At 35.4% G+C, this 22946-nt stretch overlaps 2 protein-coding genes and 3 non-coding genes across 9 annotated transcripts; 4 read left to right on the top strand and 1 right to left on the bottom strand.

Moving 5' to 3' along the window:
• Window positions 1–61: 61 nt before the first annotated feature.
• Window positions 62–4354, bottom strand: LOC104210067 (pentatricopeptide repeat-containing protein At1g11710, mitochondrial). The gene is made up of 3 exons (XM_009758869.2): window positions 2150–4354; window positions 2000–2052; window positions 62–495 (listed from the first exon to the last, which is right to left on the bottom strand). Exon 1 carries the CDS (start codon window positions 4197–4199, stop codon window positions 2232–2234), a length of 1968 nt encoding a protein of 655 aa, XP_009757171.1. The 5' UTR covers window positions 4200–4354; the 3' UTR covers window positions 62–495; window positions 2000–2052; window positions 2150–2231.
• Window positions 4355–7540: 3186 nt separating this feature from the next.
• LOC138876707 (small nucleolar RNA snoR135) lies at window positions 7541–7688 on the top strand. Its single transcript, XR_011402046.1, has one exon. It is a non-coding gene; the product is annotated as a small nucleolar RNA snoR135 (small nucleolar RNA).
• Window positions 7689–10530: 2842 nt separating this feature from the next.
• Window positions 10531–17843, top strand: LOC104210065 (probable serine/threonine-protein kinase At1g09600). Of its 5 annotated transcripts, XM_009758867.2 has the most exons (10): window positions 10531–11031; window positions 11560–11880; window positions 11962–12098; window positions 12904–13188; window positions 13315–13632; window positions 13783–14010; window positions 15334–15434; window positions 15742–15823; window positions 16325–16789; window positions 17419–17843. In XM_009758867.2, the coding sequence occupies exons 2-10, from the start codon at window positions 11706–11708 to the stop codon at window positions 17587–17589; spliced, it is 1962 nt and encodes a 653-aa protein (XP_009757169.1). In that variant the 5' UTR covers window positions 10531–11031; window positions 11560–11705; the 3' UTR covers window positions 17590–17843. The 5 variants fall into 5 exon arrangements, with proteins under 5 accessions (XP_009757169.1, XP_009757167.1, XP_009757168.1 ...); XM_009758865.2 differs by having other exon boundaries at window positions 10531–10809; window positions 11560–12098; XM_009758866.2 differs by having other exon boundaries at window positions 11560–12098; window positions 16328–16789.
• Window positions 17844–18167: 324 nt separating this feature from the next.
• TRNAG-GCC (transfer RNA glycine (anticodon GCC)) lies at window positions 18168–18238 on the top strand. The gene has a single exon. It is a non-coding gene; the product is annotated as a tRNA-Gly (tRNA).
• A 12-nt stretch (window positions 18239–18250) lies between these two features.
• TRNAF-GAA (transfer RNA phenylalanine (anticodon GAA)) lies at window positions 18251–18323 on the top strand. The gene has a single exon. It is a non-coding gene; the product is annotated as a tRNA-Phe (tRNA).
• The last annotated feature ends 4623 nt before the right edge of the window (window positions 18324–22946 follow it).

The following is a 22946-nucleotide window of genomic DNA, read 5'->3' as shown; positions in this document are numbered from 1 at the left end:
ATGTTTGGTCTTGTTAACATTTTCATTTTCCTTTGGGCCAGTAAGAATATCAGATTGAAAATACAAAAGTGTGAAAAAACCCATCCAGATTGGGGGGAAAAGGCATATACACTGACTTGAAATTGGAAGTATAGGAAATTGAATTTTCTTTACAAAAAGCTTGATATTCTAAAGTTAACTCTTCTTGCTACTCAAACAAGGTATGTTGGTGCTGAGCATAACTGCTTGGGTATTAGGTGTATCGCTGCTTGAGGAAGTATGTGAAAGGATCGATGTTGAGCAAAAGTGAGGTTGTCTTCAATACATTGTGTTGTTGGTGCTTTTCTGGCCTTTCTTGTGCAAGACCATTCTATTCTCAAACCAATGATCGACTTATTTACCATGCTCTTAGCGCGTGGCTTATGTCTGGTCCTTTCGGGTCGCCTGACCCAGGCTCATGGCGCTTTGTAACGGCTTGTCTGGAGTCCAGCGGCTAAAGATTCGATGTACTAGTACCTGACACCAACACATTGAGAAGGAGAAAAATAATGTTATAGGGCCTAATCACCATGTTAAAAGGTGGAGATGCATGACGAAATATTTCTAACAAATTTTCCAATATACAACACCATATCAGATAAGTCATTGTCAAATATTTAAATGAAAGAAAATGCAATGGGATTCAACAACAACAAAAAATCCCGTCTATTCCCACAGGTGGGGTCTGGGGAGCGCCGTGTATACGCAGACCTTACCTCTACCTAGTGAAGGTAGATAATCTTTAACATGGTGTTTTGGACGTACAAGCCAAATAGCTCAAAGTGCAAAGCATTCATTGGAACGATCACCCTACCTATTGATTATAACGAGACAAACAAATATTTGCTCTGGCTGTTGAGGGACTCAACCAAACAAATTCCGCAGCCTTGTTAGCTAATGGCCTGAACAATGTGGATCCAAAAACAGTACAAATTGTGCGACGACTCTACTATACAGCTATGAATATTTGACATACTTTCCACCTATTAAAAGAAGAGGGATTAGATCAAGTTTGTTATGCCAAGAAAACTAAGCTTAGATCTCAAGGCATCAGTTCGGACTTCAGATAAACCAGTATAAGAACCTTATGGTAATGTAGTGTCCCATAATAAGAACCTCGCAGAAATTTAGAAGTCATACAAATCTTTTCAATGATCAATTGCAAGAGTTGTTATTCATGTTAATAACGGTATTACAACCGTTAGCCATTCTAATCAATCAACAGAAGACGCAAAGGTGATAAAAGATAAGGGACTTGAGATGTAGGACATCACTTACTCGAAAAAATTAGTTCTACCCCAAAAGGCACCTAGGCTTCCAGCTAAGTTAAAATGAGTAAGAAATTTAAACCACATTTAAACTTCGATTGGTTTCAATAGATAACAATTCGACTACAGGCAAACAAAGCAAATAAGGAAATGCAGACATCTTCACAATGTCACTTGTATGTAAATTCACAAAGTGCAACAAGGTACCACAGTAAATTGTAAACTTCATATTTTGCAGAATTAAGTTTCTGGCATATACATGAAAACATTCAGCTGAATCCTAAATACTAGTCAATGAAAACTTTGTTTAACAGGAGAGGTGATACCCACCCCAGTAAGCATTCCACAGCCACAAGAATCCGAACTGATACCTCATTCCTCACAACTGGTAATTTTACAAATTTCTATCAGCAGCTAACCGCAATCCGCGGTATATCGGATTAAAGAAAAGAAAGTTAATAACTACTTTGAACTGACCACACTCTCAACAGGTGATATGCATAAAATTGCACAAACATTCTTAACTAGTAGATCTTTTTAATTCCTACTACAAAACATTGCTTGGAAGAAAGAAAATTAGTCAAATGGACAAAAGAAAGTAGAGCATTCTACGTAAACACATTGCAATCCCGATATCCAATTCCAAGCAAAAGAGAAAAGGAAATTTAGAAGGAAAACGTTAGGGAGATGAATATATATAAAAGAAGTTTCACCTCAGCAGAAAATATCATCTCATCTGTTTGTGACCAGATAGAAGTTACAGAATCTGCAAGAAACAAAACAAGGTTTAGTATACTGTAGGACAATTCGAAGCATAATATTCAGCCACGAGAGATTCATTTGATCAGCTATTGTAAGAATACCTGCACAAGGTTCCACGTGTTTCCCACACCTATGGTTACGTGGGTTGATATAATATGGCATAACTCGTTGTAACAGCATAGCTCAATCAGAGCCGAGACCTATTTGTTTAATACGTGGATTGACAATGGTTCTATAAGTTTCACCATCAGGAATTACACCTCGAAGCACCATATAGTCGTGGAGCTCAACAACCTCCTCTGCACTTCTCTCCCTATTGATACTCGTGAGAAGTGTTGTGTAAGTTACGCAATCCGGCAAAATACCTTGTGTGATCATGAGACACATCAGTTCTTTTGCATGCTGAATCAGCCCCAACTTGCACATGAAATTAATCAAAATATTGTAAGTGACTTCGTTAACGGATATACTCTCTTTTCTCATTTTCAAGAATAAATGCAATGCTTTGTCAATCTTCCCACTGATGCAATACCCATTCAACAATGTATTGTAAGTGATCACATCATATAAAGATGTTCCCTTTAGTTCCTCTACCAACAATTCTGCTACATCTACCGACACTTCTTTGCATAAGCCATCCAAAATAGAATTGTATACCACTAAGTTGGGAGTTTTCTGCACCTTTATAATATCGTCATATACCTCAAAAGCTCTATTAATATTGCCTTCTTTGCAGTATCCATCGATCATAGTACAATATGTGATTAAGTCCGGGATTAGACCACGAACAAGCATGCTGCACACGAGTTGCTGTGCCCCTAATGTATTCTGGCTTTTGCAAAGATAATCAATGAGAATATTGTGTGAAAAAGAGTCTTCCACGAGGTTCTTTTCCACTACGCACTTATGATAACTAAGAGCTTCAGTTATGCGACCGTTCCTACATAGTCCTTTCTCAAGAATTGAATGGGTGAATTTGTCTGGAGATATATACTTTTCAATCATGTCAGACAGTAAACTAGAAGCTCCATTGACATCTCCTTCAACGTAAAGCTGGTGGATTACGGTGTTGTAAACTACTGAATTAGGCATCAACCCTTTCTCAACCATTGCATTACATATCCTAAATGCCTCCTCCAGCATTCCACTTCTTGAGTACCCAGCGACCAAGGTTGCATAAGTTCTTACATTTGGTTCTAAACCCATCTCAATCATTTCGTCCAAAAATCGCATTCCCATTGCTACACTTCCTAACTTGCAATATCCATTAATGAGACAATTACACGTAACTGTATTAGGAATCACACATCCCCACGATATGATCCCTATGTTCCTAACTAGCTTCAATGCCATATCAAGTTCACCTATCCTACAAGCACCATCTACGAGCATGTTGAATGTAACAACATTCGGCATTATCCCACACTGCAACATCTTATATAACACCGAAATAGCTTCTAATATTTTACATTCTTTACAAAGGGCATAAATAACCAAATTAAAGGTATACACATTCTCAGAGTAACCATATGAAACCATTTCTTTATACATCAACCAAAAATGACATACATCATCCACTTTAACTAGATGATTCAAAAAATTATTCCATGCATGAATTGAAACAAAATAACCCTCTATCCTCAACTTCTTGATTACACTATATGCACCATCACTTGCCCCGAACTCCGTACAAGCCCGAACCAACGTATCAAAAACTGCATTACATGTAAAACTAACATCATAAGTATCCAACAATACTTCCAAAATTTCCAAAGGCGAATTCCCTCTACTTATCATTAACTCTTTTATCAAGAACAAAGCATCATCATAATTTTTACAACTCACCAATGAATGAATCACAATGCAACAACTTTCCAAAGAATTCAACATACTTTTACTAGCTGAAATTCTCTTGTAAAGCTCTAAAACTACATGGTGAGAGCTGCGAAACTCGCGAAAAACACGATAAATAACAGAGTTTGTGAGAGTTGAAGTCATTTGGTCCAAGAATTTCCATTTCTTTTCCCTCAAATTCACACAAACTGCTTTGAATAAGATGTCTTCTGTTTTTGGGGTTGTGAATTGCTGACCTAAATGAAGAGTTCTAACAAAAAGATTCCTCCTTTGCAACCTAAACAAGCTTAATACCATTGACTGACCAACCCCCACTTGTAAAATAGCCTTGTTTTACTAAATTTTGAAGAAAAAATCAAGAACTAAGGTGCAAGAATTCACCTTTGAAATGTAAAGAAGCTTAACACCATTGATTGAACAATACCCACTTCAGGAAAAGTCTGATTTTTCGAAAATTTTGAAGAATTGAAAAAGAAAAAAGTAGCATACAATTAATTATACAGACCTTAATATGCCCGGGAAACAGAGTCTTCTGCAGAGGGTATTTTTGTAAAGATAGGAATGGCTAAAACCCTAAACCCTTTTACTCCTAGAAATTACATCATCTAACCACTTTGAGTGGGTGAAGTACACAAATAGCCCTAAAAGTGAATGAAATTTTTATCACTACGCACCCGTGGGTTACTTTTAGTTTAACAAGTATTTTACCTCGTTTGCCGGTACGCAATATTTTTAATTTTTGACCTTAAAATTCTGCCGATGAAGTAAGGGAAAATCAAAAGTTAAAAATCAGCCCAAAAAGTATCATATTTCTGCAATTTTTTGGCTTGAGCTGTTGATGATTTGCTTCAGTTACTATTGCATTTTTTGGCATAATAAGTTAGCATAATTTTAATATAAATCTACTTTTTTGAATTTAAATTTCGGTTAGATTTTTTAGGTTTGTTGAGATATTTTAGCTTTTTTGAATTCTTGTTATGCAGATTTTTCTGCATATTATGTTCTCGAATTGGCTATTTAAAGCCCTCTATGTTTAATAAAAAATGGGGCATTTGTATCTATAGCCGCTTTTTGGGTCACGTTTTAACTTGTGCCCGCTTTGAAATTTTTTTTTACAAGCGTACTTACTTTTTCGCATAACTTCCGCATAGGGGGCTGAAGTAGCAAAGACAATCACGAAAAACTTCGGCATTCTAGTAGACGGGACTGAAGTAGCAAATGTGATGAACCAAGTGTGCTGAAGTTTTTGTTTGTAATTGCTGAATTTTTTTTTTTGTAACTGGCGAACTTCAGCTCTAGAGCTAAAGTTTTTGTTTTGTAACTAGCGAACTTCAACTCTAGACCTGAAATTTTTGTTTTTGTAACTGGTGATAGCTGAAGTTCTTGTTTTGTAACTGACGAACTTCAACTCTTGTAACTGTCAAACTTCAGCTTTCTTAGAGTTGAAGTTTTAACTGACTTTCCATATGAAAATTAGAGAAGAAGAACAAGATTCTTATACAAGAATGAAGTAGGAAAACATCAGCACTTAATTCACTCATAAGTTCAAAAGGCATTTCATACAGTACCACGTAATAACTTAAAGCATGAATTCTTTTTTGCTTTTTTTTTTCTTGAGAAGGATGATTAGGATCAGTCTTCTTCTTTTCCATGTTGTTCAAGAGTACTTTTCTTGCTTCATAACTGTTTGCACAACAGACTAGTAAAAAAATCAAACCAATGAAACACATGATAAATCGAGCCATTATATTGTTACATCAATATTAAGTTCCGGAGAGATACGGAGAACACTGGGAGAAGGAGGAGGAGAAAAGGGGATGAAGTTGTTTAAAAATGGGTACACGTTAAAACTTTAAAAAAAAAATAGGTATAGGTTAAATGGGGGGCGACCAAATAGGGCGCTCCATGCAATTTTTACATAAAAAATTAAGAGACTTTTTCAATCAACACTTTTAATATTTTGCTGCCCCATCTTTTAAAAAACCAACAGTGGTATCAAGAGTTTCATTGGTCTTGCGGGATCTGTGAGTTCCTCCAAAGTACCATTTTCAAATCATTTTCAACCAATATTAATTTTTAAACACATTTTAAGCATGACAAGCAGCAGTCTCTCTTTGAATGCCCTACAAACTTTCACTAGTGATAACTATCATATTTGGTCAGTGAAAATAAAATCATATCTTAAGCCTATGATTTATGGGAAGTTGTAATGGAAGATAGACCATTACAACCACTCCCTGCAAATCCTACTCTTTCCCAAATTAAAAATCATTCAGAAGAGAAAATAAAAAAATACAAAGCCAAAACTACCAAGGAAGTGATCGAGTTAGATAAATGTGAGACATCAAAAGAAGCTTGGGAAAAGCTTAAAAAGAAGTGCCAAGGAAGTGATCGAGTTAGATAAATGCAGATTTTAAATTTGAAAAGGAATTTTGAATTTCTTAGAATGCAAGAAGACGAGACTATCACAAGGTATTCTGATAGGATTTCCTCTGTTGTTAATAGAACCAGGTTGCTTGGCGAGAATTTCAAAGATGACAGAATAGTTGAAAAAATTCTTGTGACGGTTCCAGAAAGATCCGAGTCCAAAATTTCTTCTCTAGAAGAGTCTAAAGATCTCTATACCATCTCTGTTGTAGAATTAATAAGTGCTCTTCAAGCACAAGAGCAAAGAAGAACATTTAGACAAGAAATGATTACTGAAGGTGTTTTTTATGCACAAAACAAAAAAGAAAAGATCAATTATCCTCTTTGCACTGCAAAAAGAAAACACACCTAGAAAAAATTTGTTGGTGGAAACATAATGCAATATGTGGTATTTGCAAACAAACAAGCCATATTACAAAAGTGTGTAAGTTTAAAGATGCTCAACACAATCCTCAAGTACAAACCAGAAGCAGTAATTGAGGAGGAACAATTGTTTTAGAGCAAATGAAGCAAATGAGGAGTGTTGATGATTTGCTTCAGTTACTATTGCATTTTTTTAGCATAATAAGTTAGCTTAATTTTAGAATAAACCTACTTTTTTGAATTTAAATTTCAGTTAGGTTTTTAGGTTTGTTGAGATATTTTAATTTTTTTGAATTTTTGTTATGCAGATTTTTTTACATATTATGTTCTCAAATTGGCTATTTAAAGCCCTCTATGTTTAATAAAAATTAAGACAATCAACACTTTTAATATTTTGCTGCCCCATCTTTTAAAAAACCAACATGAGCACTGCAATTTAACATTATTTAATTTTAAAAAAATTATTTAATAATTTACCAGTTTTTAACAAATTTCGGACGACTCATGATGTTGCTTTTTCGTCTTCTTCTTCTTGCCTTCGAGTCAACTTCAAACCATCAGGTCTGAGGTTTGAAACTTTAGACCCTTGATTCTCAACTTCAGACCCGATGAAGTTACTTGTAAAGTGGTTAAAGTTTAAAATTTTATAAATCTCGGTTATTCTTTAAATAATGGTACAAAAAACGGCTATTTGTGCACATTCCCTTTTTATCTGCAGGCTGCGCCTATATAACCAGAGTTATGGCGTTAAAACCCTAAACCCTTGTCTTATCTTGGTTGTTTTCATTTTCTTTTTTCCCCCTTATTTTCTTCAAATAGTTCTTAGATAAGTTTTTAAAAAGAAAAGAATAGCAGAGATTGTGTGTATCGGCATTGTGCTGTGATTGATGCACTTTTGTCGAAAGAGTTCTCTGCAATATTGATTTTTGAGGAAAATGGGCAGTTGTGTTTCATCAATTTCACTTGGAAATTTCAACAATCATTTTCCCCACATCATTGCTATATCAATTGACCAGTAGGTCACCGTTTCGAGCAATGGAAACAGTCTCTTACAAAAATACAAGGTAATTATAATAGACCATTATGATCTGACTCTTCTTCGTCGGACCCCGCACATAACACAGGAGTTTAGTGCCCCTACGACTAATTGTTACATTATACCCGTTTTATTTTATGTCTTAGTTTGATTAGACACAGTATAAAGATAAGAAAAACTTTTGAATATTTTAACAAAAGATGTGCATAACATATTATAAATAACCTTTCAATCTCGTGATCTTAAATATACTGTGTCACTCAGCATGAAAAGGTAAAATAAAAAATATTTGTTTTAAGCAAGCTAATAAGTAGTGGAGTAATACATTAAAACACATAAATTGAAAAGGAGGATAGGATTTCAGCTGTTCAACTACGCATAGTGTGTGACAGCATTAGAAATTAAAGTAGTATTGTTTCAAAACGTTTTGGCTAACAAATGTAATTAGCTGATCGACTAATTTTGTGTTTTGCCTTAAAAATATCTCATTTCTCCAAATAATGTGGGACACTTATAAAAGTACACTAATAAAATTTCAACATAAAAGATTTTTAGATTTCAACATAAACACTTGAATGGCCTTCTCTTTCAAATCTAGTTTGAAATTACATATTCCAGGAACAAAAACATTTTTAATGATTAATAAATTGTTTGATCACGTCATATTGGATTTTTCGTCAACAGTGGGATAACGTTAGCTGAAAAAATAATTGGAAATTTGATTTAATTGATGGACAACACTCAACAGTTTCATTTAAAATTTTCAGTCAAATATATACCACTTGAATTTTTAGTTTGGTCACTGCTTTTATTATCTTGGTATGTGTCTATTTCTCTATACGACTTTTTAAAATAGATTAACAAGAAATACACTAGCCATTGACTTATTCTTTGATATTTCCATTTGCAAATTAACTACTCCATTTCTTCACTCTATGAATATTGTACTTACTGATTACCTAATCCAGGAAAATTCTTCTTTTAAAGATACATCAGATTTAATACGTGTTCAGTTGAAAAAAAAAAAAAACAAATTCCCCGAATAAATGGAAGCTCAAATAAGCTTCTTGGCCAATTAGTCCACTGTCATCGGCAGATTTTTGGTCAAAATCGTGACCGATTTTTAGTGAGCGTTTAGACAGAAACAGATCCAGGATTTAATGTTTATGAGTTCTTGCAACGATCTCGAATAAATTTTCAATAGTAATTGGGTTCACATTCAAACATTTATAGATATTTAATAAATTTTTCGAACACATTTAACATGTTTGGACAAAATCTATTGGGTTCACATGAACCCGTAGGTGGATCCGCCCCTGCGTTTGGACACAAGAATTATAAAATTCTAAAAAAAAAGTGAAAAAAAATTCAAATGAAAATTAGAGTTGTGTTTGGACATGAATATAATTTCGGGTTGTTTTTGAAGTTTTGTGAGTGATCTGAGTGATTTTGAAAAACAGTTTTTAGAGTTTTTCAAATTTTCGAAAAATTCCAAAATTCATCTTCAAGTGAAAATTAAAATTTATATGACCAAACACTAATTTAAAAAAAAAAAAGTAAAAAAATTCTTATGCCCAAATGGGCTCTTAGTGCCTTAATTTAATGGAGTGAAGCAACTTAATTGTCCTAAACTACTCTAACGTGTTATGTACCTTATTCTTTCAAACGTTCTTATATTTATTAACCGAAAACTTCGTTCAAGATAGACTCTGAATAATCAAAATAATAATTCTTTTAATATTGAAATATACGAAGATAAATAGACGTTACTTACATTTTCTGTATGGAGAAAAATAGTCAAAGATCTTACTCCATATATCAATTAAAATATCGATAATTCCAAAGAACTTTTCTTCAGGTTTATTTCATAACATTAATATCTCCTCATTTTGTCAAACTATAGTATCTATTTTGGACATGGTTGTTCAAAATCGAACCGTAATCAATAACTAAACTACAAAAGTAGATTATTGGCTCTTTTAGTGGATTCACGATTGGTGAACGGATTAAAATTTTATAATTAACGATTTGTCGGTTCGGGGCGGATTACTCAATTCTGTATCGGATAAAGCTTTAACCCGTTAATAATTATTATATTTATATTTTTACCCAACGTATATAAAATATCTCTTCCACTGTATAAAACCCTAATTTCTTATTTCCCTAAATTTCAGTAGCATTCTCTATTTCTCTCAACAATTCTTAGGAAATATCGACACCAATCAGGCCTAAGCTTCAACACATAACTTATTTGGGAGTAAGACTAGGCATAATTAGATAGTTTTTGAGGCTTTTATGCTTAAATGAATCGTTTAATTTGGTAACTAAAATAAAATTATATCCAGAATTTATGTTAAGTAAACTTCTATTACTGGGTAAGGATCCTTATTTGTATCTTAGCTTGCTTATTGTAAAAGAATTGAAGAATAAGAAATTGCTATTAACAATGAGAACTTCATTGGCCTACTGAAGTGTGAATTTGATTGGATGTCTATTTATTGTTTACTATCTTGCTTAGTTATGTAATTCTCATTTTTTAATTTTATTTAGCCGATAAACTGTCCAATAACTGTCCGATAATCGCTAACGTGATGCCGATCAACTCGATATCTTATCGGATGGCTAGTGAATTAGTATATTTACAGATCGATAATCGATTAACCAAATCGTTAAGTGTAATTATCCGTCCGATCTGTGCGAAAAGCAACCCTAATATTGGACCGTGACAATTGTATTTTTCTTTTGATTAATTTGACGTGAACCATTTTTGCCTTGAAATAAGAAAATGAACATCAAATCTCTCTGCACAGTTCTCATTCTCAATTTTGCCTTCCCCATTTTTGTTTGGTCGACTGTACAAAACGGACTTTTTAAAGTCGTGTTTGGTTCAAACTGTGGACTGTTTATAGTAAAATAATGTGTCAGAAACCAAAAGCAGTGGTACCATCCCAAACTGTCAAAACCAACCACCCCTTATGACTCTTTTACTCTGTGTGTGTGTGTGTGAGAGAGAGAGAGCTTTCAGCATATCTTGTCTGACTGAACTTTCTGGCGGCTCCTATTTCTCTCTTTTCTTAATCTGTTGAGTAATTTTTTTTTTATCTTTTTCTTTTGTGTATATTTTAGTTTGAACGCTTTCATATGAATCTTCAATTTAGTTACGCGTTTGAACAGTCAAAAAGTAACGACGCAAATTCTTTCACTCAAAATCAAATACCTTTTTTTTTGAGTAGCTGTTGAAAGAATTGTGAAGATCAAGCCTTTGAAATTTTTGGGGTTTATTATTATTGAGGTCTGAACAAGGTATGGATAGAATCTTGATTTCACTTGTATAATTGTATTGTGTGAAAAGTTGGGATCTTTTTGGTGTTCTAGCTAGTTCCTCTATGCAGAATTTTGGGTATTTCATATAAGTAGTTCTTCTTTTAAGTTCTAATATTTGATAGCTTTGAATTGGAATAGCTTGACGTAACTGGTAAAGTTGCCTAAGTTCGAGCCGTAAAAATAGCCTATTGAAAAAATGAAGGGTAAAGTTGCGTACAATAGACCCTTGTGGTCCGACCCTTCTCGGGGACCGGACCCTGCGCATAGCGGGAGCTTAGTGCACCGGCTGCCCCTCTTTTGAATTGGAATCTTGAGTTGTTGTTTCAGTCAATTCTGTTTGAAATTTTATTGCTTGTGTTGAGATTTTTTAAGCATTGTTCAACGGTTCTTTTGGAAAAGATGGTTTTTTCTAAGCCTGGTTTTGAGGCAGATACATGTTTTAAACTTTATGGGTTCGAGAACAATTATTTTGTGCTTATTTAGTGAAATTTTTAAACATATATGTAGGCTTGGGACCAAAGCTACTGAGTTCGGATGAACCCGTAGGTTGAACTCTACATCCTACCCTGGGCCTTTTGTGGAGCCGTAGCTTACAACATCTAAGGATTGGGGACAACTCAAGGGAGGTATTTGAGTAGGTCATTAGGTTGATTATGGGTTGTGTTTGTGGGAAAGCTTCTCCGTCTGTCAAAGATAGGCGAGATGGCCAAAAGACGAGAGAATTAGCTAAAGGTGCATCAACTGTGGTGTCAAAGAGAAGAGAAAGTTTCAGGGTGAAGGAGAAGTTGGAAAATGGGGATGCTGAGGTTGGTTCTTTCGGTAGGAAAGGTAATGGATCTAAAAGGGTCGGGGACGATCACTATGTGAAAATAAAGCAAAAGCTTGAAGTTTCTGTGAATAGTTTTGCAGGATATGGAGTTGTCCCGAAAGCCATGGAGGCGGAGTTGATTGCTGCCGGATGGCCTTCTTCGCTTGCTTCTGTGGCCGGTGAAGCTATTAACGGATGGCTTCCACGCAAGGCTGATACTTTTGAGAAATTAGACAAGGTATAATTCGGTTTGCTCGTTCTATGACGAGTTTTTTATGTCAATTACATTGCACAACAACTAAATCTTGTGCATTTGCTATCTATTCTAATACCAATATAAGCACATGAAAAAAGGTATCAGTTTCCTCATGAGTGACATTGCTTAATTCCATCAAATTATTTTTCCTTGAATAGTTCCATTTTGGATAAATGCCATGTATGCTCTATCCCAGTAGTAATCTTGGTAATATCCTCTTACAATTGAATTATGAGGAATACACACTGACCTTGAAGATTTCATGATGCACGACATGACGACAACGGTTTTCAAAAATACAGAATATCATTTACTTAAGGGAAAAGGGTCAAATTTACTCTACTTTTGAATATTGTCTACATTTAACCTCCATTATACTATGTCTATCGGGACAAAATTCCCCCTGCCGTTAGCAAAGTTTTAAAATCTACTTTCTATTTTTTCTCTTAAAGATCAACAAATGCATAGAAGTCTAGAGTTTAAAATGACAACATATAAGAACGAATCACTGTAATGTATTTGAACATTATTCTTTAAAAGATATTATATGGGATAAACTCATTAAATTGTCTAATAATCATACACTTAATTCCTAATGAATAGTTTATATGGTCTGCAATCAAATTGACTCTAGAACATACTAGTATTGTAGTTCTTAACATACTAGTTCTGTAGTTCATAGGTTCCTATTACTATAACTATCATGAAAGTTGTTAATTAATAATTATACTTCATAGTTTGTTAATCAAGAGTTTTTTGATTGTGTGATGGCATCTTATTCTTGTAGATTGGCCAAGGAACTTATAGTAGCGTATACAAGGCACGTGACCTGGTTAATGATAAAGTTGTTGCGCTCAAAAGAGTGAGGTTTGATAAAATGGATTCCGAAAGTATAAAATTTATGGCAAGGGAGATTGTTATTCTGCGGAGGCTTGATCATCCAAATATCATCAAATTGGAAGGTTTAGTTGTATCAAGAGCATCTTGTAGTCTGTACCTTGTCTTCGAGTACATGGAACACGATCTTACTGGATTGGCGTCTCTTCCCGGTATTAAATTTACAGAGCCGCAGGTACTTCTCAATGGGCTGTTTGTTGGACGTTATTATTATTATTTTTTTAAATATGATAATTTCTCCATTCACACTGCACGATTCAATTTTAATAACTAGATTTTAATCTTTCTTTGTTTTTTATAGGTTAAATGTTACATGCGACAGCTTTTAAGTGGACTTGATCATTGCCATAATCGAGGTGTTCTGCATCGGGATATCAAGGGTTCTAATCTTCTAATTGACAATAATGGCGCTTTAAAGATTGCAGATTTTGGGTTGGCGAACTTTTTCGATAACCAGCAAAGTGTTCCATTAACAAGCCGTGTTGTGACTCTTTGGTATCGACCGCCAGAGCTATTACTTGGAGCAAGTCATTATGGAGCTGCAGTAGACTTGTGGAGTACTGGCTGTATACTTGGAGAATTATATGTCGCCAAGCCTATAATGCCCGGTAGGACAGAGGTATATAGTTCTAACACTTTTTGTGACTCTCTACAGTACTCGACCTATCAATCAACTACGTTTCAATCCCAAGTGTATTTTTCTCCTTAATTATGATATTATTAGTTATCAGAGATTTAACATGAATGAGTTAAATTTCCGTCATCGTAGGTGGAGCAACTACATAAAATCTTTAAGCTTTGTGGTTCGCCAACTGCGGATTATTGGAAAAAAACAAAACTATCTTATTCAGCAGTATTTAAACCTGTACAGCCTTACAAACGGCGTATTGGGGAAAGATTTAAGGAGCTTCCTCCATCTGCTGTCGGATTACTGGAGACACTACTTTCTATCGATCCTTCACTTAGAGGAACAGCAGCTGGTGCTCTTGAGAGTGAGGTACTTTTCTAACTCCTCCAACCCCACCATAGGCAGAACCGGGATTTTAACTTTATGGGTTCTGGATTTTTAGAACGATCATTTAAGAGCTACTAACTGAGTTCTAAATTTAATATTTCTACATATTTAATGAATTTCTTAACACAGACAATATTTGAGCAAAAACTACTGGATTAGGCCGAACCCGCATTCAGGCTTCTAGCTCTGCCCCTTAACCCCACCCCTCCTTTTTTCCGTCCAAAAGTTGGTGCTTTGAAGCCTTGTCATTCAAGTTCAGCAACTTCTTTCTTTCAATGCTGAAATATTTGTACTTTTTGTAACTTATTTACTTTATGTTACATATTTCATGTTGTTAATGGAGCCTAGTAGCTGTTGTCATTTACTAGTATTTGAACTATTTTCCTTTTTGTCCCTTTAAGATTTCCTTCCAACGATTCAAATTTATGTTAAATCTTTTAATATGGTATAACAATATATTCAAACTTTAGGCTTAATATCCACTCTAGTCAAAGTAGGTTATGCTTTTTGGGATAAAGGGAGTTCTAACATATGTATGAGTCTTTACAAGAAACTCTCAGTCATCTACGCTAACAATAATCTCATGGGCACAGCAGAATTAAGCACAAATATAAGACATGCTCTGAGATGTACAAAGTCTTGCTCCACCTTTTCAAATGTCGTCCTGCTTTCTCGCAAAGTAACCACATAAGTGCCAGGGTGAGTGGCAACAAGAAAGAAGCAGACATGGAAAGGTGAATCTTTATTTCAGAAGCAATATGCGACAGTTTCACGAAGGGGAGTCTTGGAGCAACGGTAAAGTTGTTCTTGTATGATCTATAGGTCACGAGTTCGAGCCGTGGAAGCAGCCGCTAATGCTTTTATTAGGATAGTCTGTCTACATCACATCCCGTGAGGTGCAGTCCTTCCCCGGACCCTACGTGAACGCGGGATGCCTTGTGCACCGGGCTGCCCTAATATGAGACAGTTTCACACATTAGGAAGATGAGATTGACATTGACTAACCTTGTTGTTGCTGTTGTTTTTTTCCCCTCTTTTTTGATATATGAGACTGAATAACTTATCATAATGGCGTTAGAAAAACTATTCATCATTCTTTTTAAAACTATTCATCTTATTCTTGATTTTGTGTAAGAAATGCTTAATGAAGAACACAATCAACCACTGTTCAGATCTGAATTTTAAGTCTATTTCCAAGTAGCCGGTTTTATACTGTTCCTTCAATGTGTTTCCATCATTTATCGCATTATAAAGTAGCAACAACTGTTTTCCTTGTTAACAATAAGGTATTCCCTGTTCTTACAGTTCTTCACCACAAAGCCATTTGCTTGTGATCCTTTAACTTTGCCGACATATCCTCCCAGCAAGGAAATTGATGCAAAATTGCGGGAAGAGGAAGCTAAAAGGTAAATGCTGTTAACAAAATCCATCTTTTGTATGGGTAACCTGAAAGCATGTCTCTTTTTTGTAAAAATGGTATTTATCATCTTAAAACATGCTTTCGATTCTATACATAAACATTATCTTGGAATATGGTTAAATACTTAAATGGATCTAACATAACGAAATAGATGTTTGCATTAAATGACGGTATTTGGCTTATACAGTTCTGTCGTTTCTTAAATATAAAAAATTTGCAACCTAAAATTTGTTTTTCGGACTGCAAATATTCTATGTCCATATCATAATAGTCATCTGAAATAATTACTGCAGGCAACCCACTGCAAATGGATCAAAAGAACGTCAGGCAGCTCCAGCAGATGATGCTAATGCCAAGTTGGCAAGGTCAATGCAGGTAATTTTTTATGGGTGTTTATATTTTGTGTTCAAATTAATTCAAGTTTCCTTTTTTTAAGGCCAGAGGCTGAGAATACGGGAAGCTAGACAATCATGATTCTTCAAATTTTCCTCTTGGAAATTGGAATGTGTTGAAAATATAACTGTTGATAAATTAGTTGTATTCCGTGAAAGATTGGAAACTTGTGGTAGCTATCGGCGAGCATATGATTTGTTTTCTTTTTCCTTCCTGGTGGAGCATTAGTGTAGTATAATGTGAAGAAAATTGAGATATTATTGTGACTTTTGAGCTTTGAGCAAGTTTAAATTTAATGTAAAAACTCAAAATGAATAAAAAAAGATCTCAACCACTAAATATTGTGAGGTAGTCTATATTTGATAACCCTTGTATCTTGCTGACCTTTGCTTCAGAAATAACTCAATCTGCACCCATACCATATATCTGCACTTGTGTTTTTTCTGTAAGTTCTCGATTTGTTTGGTTAATTGCTCCTTATAGCAGGGGAAGCAGACCAGTTCCAATCCTAAGAGCCAAAGTGATCGGTTCAATCCCCAGAAGGTAGCTGCTTCTGGCTTTCGAAATGATCCACCTAAAGCATCACAAGCAGTGAAAGAAACTGTCAACAATCACCTCGAGAATCTTTCAGAGAGATTTTCAGCCAACGAGGATCTCTCGGAGACATTTTCTCATTCAGTCCCTCTGGCTCTAGGGGTTGGGTGCGCAAAATCTGGGATGAAATATGATGATATTTCTATTGGTCTGAATAGAGCCGACATATCGAACTTAGCAGCATCCAGGTCCGTTGTGTCTGGAGATGCTCGAGATGCAGCCCATCAAGTAGAAAGGCGAGCGCGGTTGCTAGATGAACATTCGAGGAAGCAGGACGGGAAGTATCTCACGCAGAACTATACGGGTTCTCATCAATTTGAAAGTGGAAGGACCAGTTTGAAGGAGGCAAATATGGTAAGTTCTCATAACCACATATATCTAAGAGTTTGAGTGCTCGGAAAGAACTGAGGTACTGTGTAGTCACTACTGAAACTTCGAACTCTCAAGAATACGCAAACTTCTTTAGCTCAATCAATCAATTATTCACACCTCAGTTTCAAATAAGTTGGGGTCGGTTATATTCATTCGTTGTGTCAATTCTTTTCTATTTAATTCCATTTCATTGCAATACTAAGCAGTCTTATTGAACTTCTTTAGCTATTGACTAAAGATGTCTTATTTTGTTGTTCCCTCATATCATCACTCCAAGGGGAGCTTTGGAGCAACGATAAAGTTATCTCCGTGTGACCAAAGGTCACGAGTTCAAGTCGTGGGATCAGCCACTGATGCTTGCATCAGGGTAGGCTACTAACATTATACCCCTTAGGTCAAGGGTGCGGCCCTTCTCCAAACCCTGCACCTTGATGCCCTCGTATCATCACTGCTACTTTTACTCGAAGGCCAGTAAACTCTCGTCTAATCAAAATGTTGTCTGCAGTCGGTAATAGCATGCTTGCTGTTTTAATTTGCTACATTTCTGTGGTTAGTGAGAATGGGTATCTCGTATGATCGATTACTTATCTAGCTCTTGTTTCTTTGTGTAGAACGGCCATGATTACGAGGGAAACAAGATCTATTTTTCTGGTTCACTACTAGTTCAATCAAGTAAAGTAGATCAAATGCTTAAAGACCATGATCGTCAGATCCAGGAAGCTGCACGACGAGCGAGGCTGGAGAAGGCAAGAGCAGGTCAAGCTCAGGCTCGAGGAATGTGAAGAACATTTAATTCTCTATATATATTTCTAGTTTAGCAACAAGATAGATAAGCATATAGAGTGTAGAGAGATTTTTTCTTGTAAAAGCATAAGTAGGTATATGTACAGTTTGTTTGAGGAATTGTTATATTTTTCTTATAGAATTAGGAGATCATCAGCTCAATATGAACATAGTCAATTTGGCAGCTACAAATGCAGGACATACCGTTCTTTTTTGTATTAACTTTTACGGTTAATATGTGTTTTTACACATTCACGCTTTTCTTAAGCCGATGGTCTATCGGAAACAGCCTTTCTATCTCACATAGGGTAAGATTTGCATACACTCTATTCTTTCCTGACCCCACTTGTGGGATCACATTATGTATGTCGTTGTTGATGGTGTGTATTTACACATTTATATTGAATAAAATGTAAGAAAATGAAATTATTTTATTACTTTTTGACTTGCTTTTATATGCGTCAATAGTGTAATCATATATTTATCATAAACTTGTAAGAAAAAAATAACATCTTTCAATTGTTAGAATAAATATCAGTGACAACCAATAGTTAAATATTTAGTTGATAAACAAGCAGCACTAGTGGTCTAGTGGTAGAATAGTACCCTGCCACGGTACAGACCCGGGTTCGATTCCCGGCTGGTGCACTTAATTTGTTTGCGGGGATAGCTCAGTTGGGAGAGCGTCAGACTGAAGATCTGAAGGTCGCGTGTTCGATCCACGCTCACCGCATATACTTTTCGTCCTGTTTTATTAATTACTAATTGAAAAGGAATGCTGGTTCAGTTTTTCTATTTGTTTCGTTCATAGAAAATGGTATTGTATATTTTCTAAATTCGTAAATGAGAAATAACATGGTTATTGGAGTAATAAAGCAAGTGGAATTAAATAGCATTCCCTCCCATGTTATGTGCAGAGGCGGATCTAGGATTTTTATAACATGAGTGCACCATTAAAGAAAAGAGAAAAACGAAAGTATTAAATAGAAATTGATCGCTACTCCTTTAGTAAATAACTTAACATTCAACCAAGTGCATCATTTAGCCTCTTTGGAGCATGAGTGCCAGTAGATGATATTAAATCAATTTTAAAAAATATGTACATAAATTACCTACTTTGACGAAGAGACCATGGGTTCATTTGCCCCGTGAATTAAGCGATACATCCGCCCCTGGTTATGTGTTATTCTTCTTTCTTTAGTTTGTTAAAAATATTTAACCGTAAATTTTTAATTTTATCCGTAACAATATGCATTACTAGTCATGAAAATATCATGACTTGTTTAAGACAACTTGAACAAGCATTACAAACAATAGGAAGTTGAGTAATTGACCCTATTTATTGCTTTTAGAGCCACAAAAGCATTACAAACTGGTACAATACTTGGTTGAAGAAATGGCGTGGGATAACCACTATTTAAGATGATATTTATTTTTTATATAACAATTCTAATGTTGAGCAAAAATAGTCATTACTCTATTAAAATTAATATGAAAAGACATTTTTACCCTTTCTTCCATAGAACTGGAGCCCCGACAATGGCGAGAAGCGCAAGACAATCACCATTACCGGCGACCACCGGAACAACAATAGCAACAATAATCCTAACCCTAAACAACTCATCGGAATCCTCCTCCTCATCGTCGTCCGAACAGCAGCAGCAACATATAACAACACCCTAACTCTGAAACTGAAACAGAACAGGAAGAGCATTTCATGGAAGCCAGGTACAGTGGGTAATGGGTTCCTCAACAAGAAGAGCTCTAAGATTTGCTGTATATTTCACAAGGAAAAGACTTTTGATGAGGATGACAACAATGATGATGAAAATGTGAATCAATCAAATAAGAAGGATCTATTGGTACAAGCTCAAAAGTTAAGGACAATAGGTCCCTGAACTTACAGTTACAAGTTCAAAAGTTAAGGACAATAGGTCCTGAAGTCCTGAACTTAGAGTAACAAGCTTAAAAGTTAAGGACAATAGCACATGAACTTAGGCTAAGAAGCCCAAAAGTTAAGGACAATAGATCTTGAACTTAGACTAACAAGCTCAAAAGTTAAAGACACTTGGTCCTGAATTTACAGTTACAAGTTCAAAAGTTAAGGACAAGTAGTCTTAAAGTCCTGAAGTTAAGGACATGTAGTCCTGATGTTCTGAACTTAGAGTTACAAGTTCAAAAGTTAAGGACATATAGTCTAGATGTCCTGAAGTTAAGTTCAAAAATTAAGAACATGAGTAGAAGGGTATTTTCATTCGGACAGTTAAAGTTTATTAAAGTAGTGGCTAAAGACTAAAGACATTTTAAATAGTAGCTTAAAAGTAATATATGTGTTATTAGTGGCTAACCGTGCACTCTCCCCTGCTTGGTTAGGTTTGAAACTAGTTTTCAACCACAATACAAAGAAAATCGTTCTCACAATCAAAGTAAGATTGTTAAGTCATTTGCCGATACATCTCCTCTTGACCACACAGATTTAGAACACTTTGACTCTATTAATTTTACTTTGAATATCTATAGGAATTATTTAACTTTTCCCTGTTTTACGAGAAAAAGAATAGCAATTTTAAACTATTTTGCGAATAATTGGAATTAAATCACCGATGGCAATAAAAGCAGGAATTAATTAAACAATTGAAGAGGGTAAGGATAGTACATATAAGCGGAAATGATAATATATATTGATAAGTTATGTGCCTTTTGTATTTTGATGATTTACAAACTTCATATGAGGACCAGATAAGGAACCTGTTACACATCCTCAAAGTGTTCAAGAACAACAAGTCACATGTCTGGCACAAGTTCCAACTTGATCAGTCAAAGAAACGGCAGAGGGAACAGATGGCTCTCAGTTCCTCCGATAACAGTACAAGTCAACTCCCTACAACTGTTAAAGTTGCTGCACTATTTCTCTGCACACTCAATTGTGCAACAGTCACTTTATGGAGCATCCTTTGTACCGGATAATTGCATATATCATTCCAATGACTTCACTTATATATTACCAACATGAGGCAAGGGAAAATATACACTTGCAAACCCTAAATCATTAAGTCCCTCTCAAGTGTGCTGCTGCCTTCATCGACTCAAAAGCTTGAAGAACAAAGTAGCAACAGAACAAAGTACCGGATCCCAGCACTGAGTCTACTATATGTCCTTAGTATTGTTGTATCTTTGATCGTGTTATTACTTGTAATTCCTACTCAACTTAGTTAGAAGCATTCCGTAGGACATCGTCTGTAAAACCATAAACTTTGTGTTTGTGTTTGGCTAGAGTTAGTCAAAAGAGCTTTATAATAGAGATATTACAAAGAAGCTTGCAATAGAGTTATTGCAAGTAGGTGAGGGTTTAAGAGGTAAATTTCTAGATTACAATAGGTTGTAATCTAAAGTTTGCTCAATTAGTGAATTTAAAATCCTACGAGTGTAGGTCGTGATTTTTAATTCGGGGCTGAGAGTTTTCCACGTAAAATACTGATGTGTCATCTACTTACTGATGTGTGTGTTATGTGGCAACTAATAGAGAACCAGATTCTCTATACAATTTGGTGAACTCTAAGTTTACATCAATTGGTATTAGAGTATGTTCTTTCTATAAGGATACCTAGAAAGGATTCACATGGATGCTTTACCAAACTTTGAAGAAGGTCAATCAACCTACAAACCACCAAGATTCAATGGACAATATTATAGATGGTGAAAGACAAGGATGCATGATTTTATCATGGCTGAAGATTCAGAGCTTTGGGATGTCATCTGCGATGGACCCTTCGTCCCTATGAAGACCATTTTCAAGCCAGCTGTAACAGTTCCAAAGACAAGAAATGAGTACAACGATCCCGACCGCAAAGCTATAGAGAAAAACTTCTGAGAAAAGAAAATCCTCGTCTGTGGTATCGGATCAGACGAGTATAATAGAATTTTTGCTTGTCAATCTGCCAAAGGAGATCTGAGAGGCTCTCCAAACTGCACATGAAGGAATAAATCAAGTCAAGAAGTCAAAGATTGACATGCTCTCTACTGAGTATGAACTCTTCAGGAGAAAGGATGATAAGTCCATTCAGGACATGCATACTCGATTCACCTCCATCATCAATGAGCTCCACTCTCTAGGAGAGATCAATATAAGGAACAAACTTGTCAGCAAAATACTAAGTGTATTTCCTTGTTCTTGGGAAAGTAAAGTCAATACTATCACAGAGGCAAACGATCTGCAAAAGCTGACCATTGACGAACTCATTGGAAATCTGAAGACCTATGAAATGAAGAAAAAGAAGGACCATGAAAGAAAAGAACCCAAAATGGAAAAGAACCTGATCCTCAAAGAAAGCAACAATGATTAAAATGGTGAGGATGCTGACATAGCCTATTTGACAAAGAGATTTCAGAAAATGGTTTGCAGAAATGGAAACATTCCAAAAAAGGGCAGCTCCAGCAGATTAAAAGGCTATGACTTGTGTCATAAATGCGGGAAGCCTGAACATTTCATCAAAAAAATTTCTCTCCACAAGTAAGACCAGTACAAGCACAACATAGACAAAACAGCCAAGAGAAACCCGGTTCTTGATAGAAAATTTAAGAGAAAAGATACTGCTGACAATGTTGTGAAACAAGCTCTTGTGCATGGGGAGATTCCTCTAGTGACTGAGGGAGATGATGAACAAGGCGACACCTCTGTGATGACCATTGAAAACGAAGCAGCTGAATATGACTCCATCTTTGCCCTGATGGAAAAATCTGACGAGGATGAAGATGAGGTAAATTTTCTAGACGTTCAAAGAAATTTTCTTATTCTCAAAAGAAGCTTGTATCCTTAGCTAATATTCTGATTGATGCATATCATAATTTTATCAATGATAAAAATGTGTTAACTGTGGAACTAGGAGAGGTAGAACACGAGAGAGATGATTTGTAGTCATAGTGGTTAATTCAAAAAAAACATTGAGGATTTAAAGAAAGAAAATGATGCTCTAACTGAGAAAATTGAAAGCGTAGAGCATGAGAGAGATAACTTGTTGGTAGTAGTTGTAGATCTAAAAGAAACAATAAAAGTTAAAAAGAGAAAACAGTTCTGGAAACACTTTAAAACGCGAGGAAGTGGCAAGTGAGGCACATCTTAAACCAGAAATAAGCTCAAAATGATGAAATTGAGTCTGTGTGCTAAACTTGAAAGAAATAGACAACTCCAGGAAGATCTAGGCATGGTTAAAAATGACCTAGATAAATTTCTAAAGTGGACCTGGTCCTCTGATACTAGATCAATTTCTACTACTAAGGAACCTGGTCTCTCCAATAAAAAACGTGTAATGCCTGCTTGGATAAGAAAAATTTCAATTCGCCCTTTTCCTCACTACAA

This window comes from Nicotiana sylvestris, chromosome 8, assembly GCF_000393655.2.
Source record: "Nicotiana sylvestris chromosome 8, ASM39365v2, whole genome shotgun sequence".
NCBI lineage: Eukaryota > Viridiplantae > Streptophyta > Magnoliopsida > Solanales > Solanaceae > Nicotiana > Nicotiana sylvestris.
This window is presented reverse-complemented; position numbering and strand designations above follow the sequence as displayed.

Bases quoted from the DNA above. Each gene is read 5' to 3' on its own strand.
- LOC104210065 (XM_009758865.2), top strand. From the start codon at position 11,706: ATGGGTTGTGTTTGTGGGAAAGCTTCTCCGTCTGTCAAAGATAGGCGA. The intron at 12,099-12,903 runs GTATAATTCGGT...TTATTCTTGTAG, and splicing joins CTTTTGAGAAATTAGACAAG to ATTGGCCAAGGAACTTATAG. The intron at 15,824-16,324 runs GTAATTTTTTAT...TGCTCCTTATAG, and splicing joins AGTTGGCAAGGTCAATGCAG to CAGGGGAAGCAGACCAGTTC.
- LOC104210067 (XM_009758869.2), bottom strand. From the start codon at position 4,199: ATGGTATTAAGCTTGTTTAGGTTGCAAAGGAGGAATCTTTTTGTTAGA.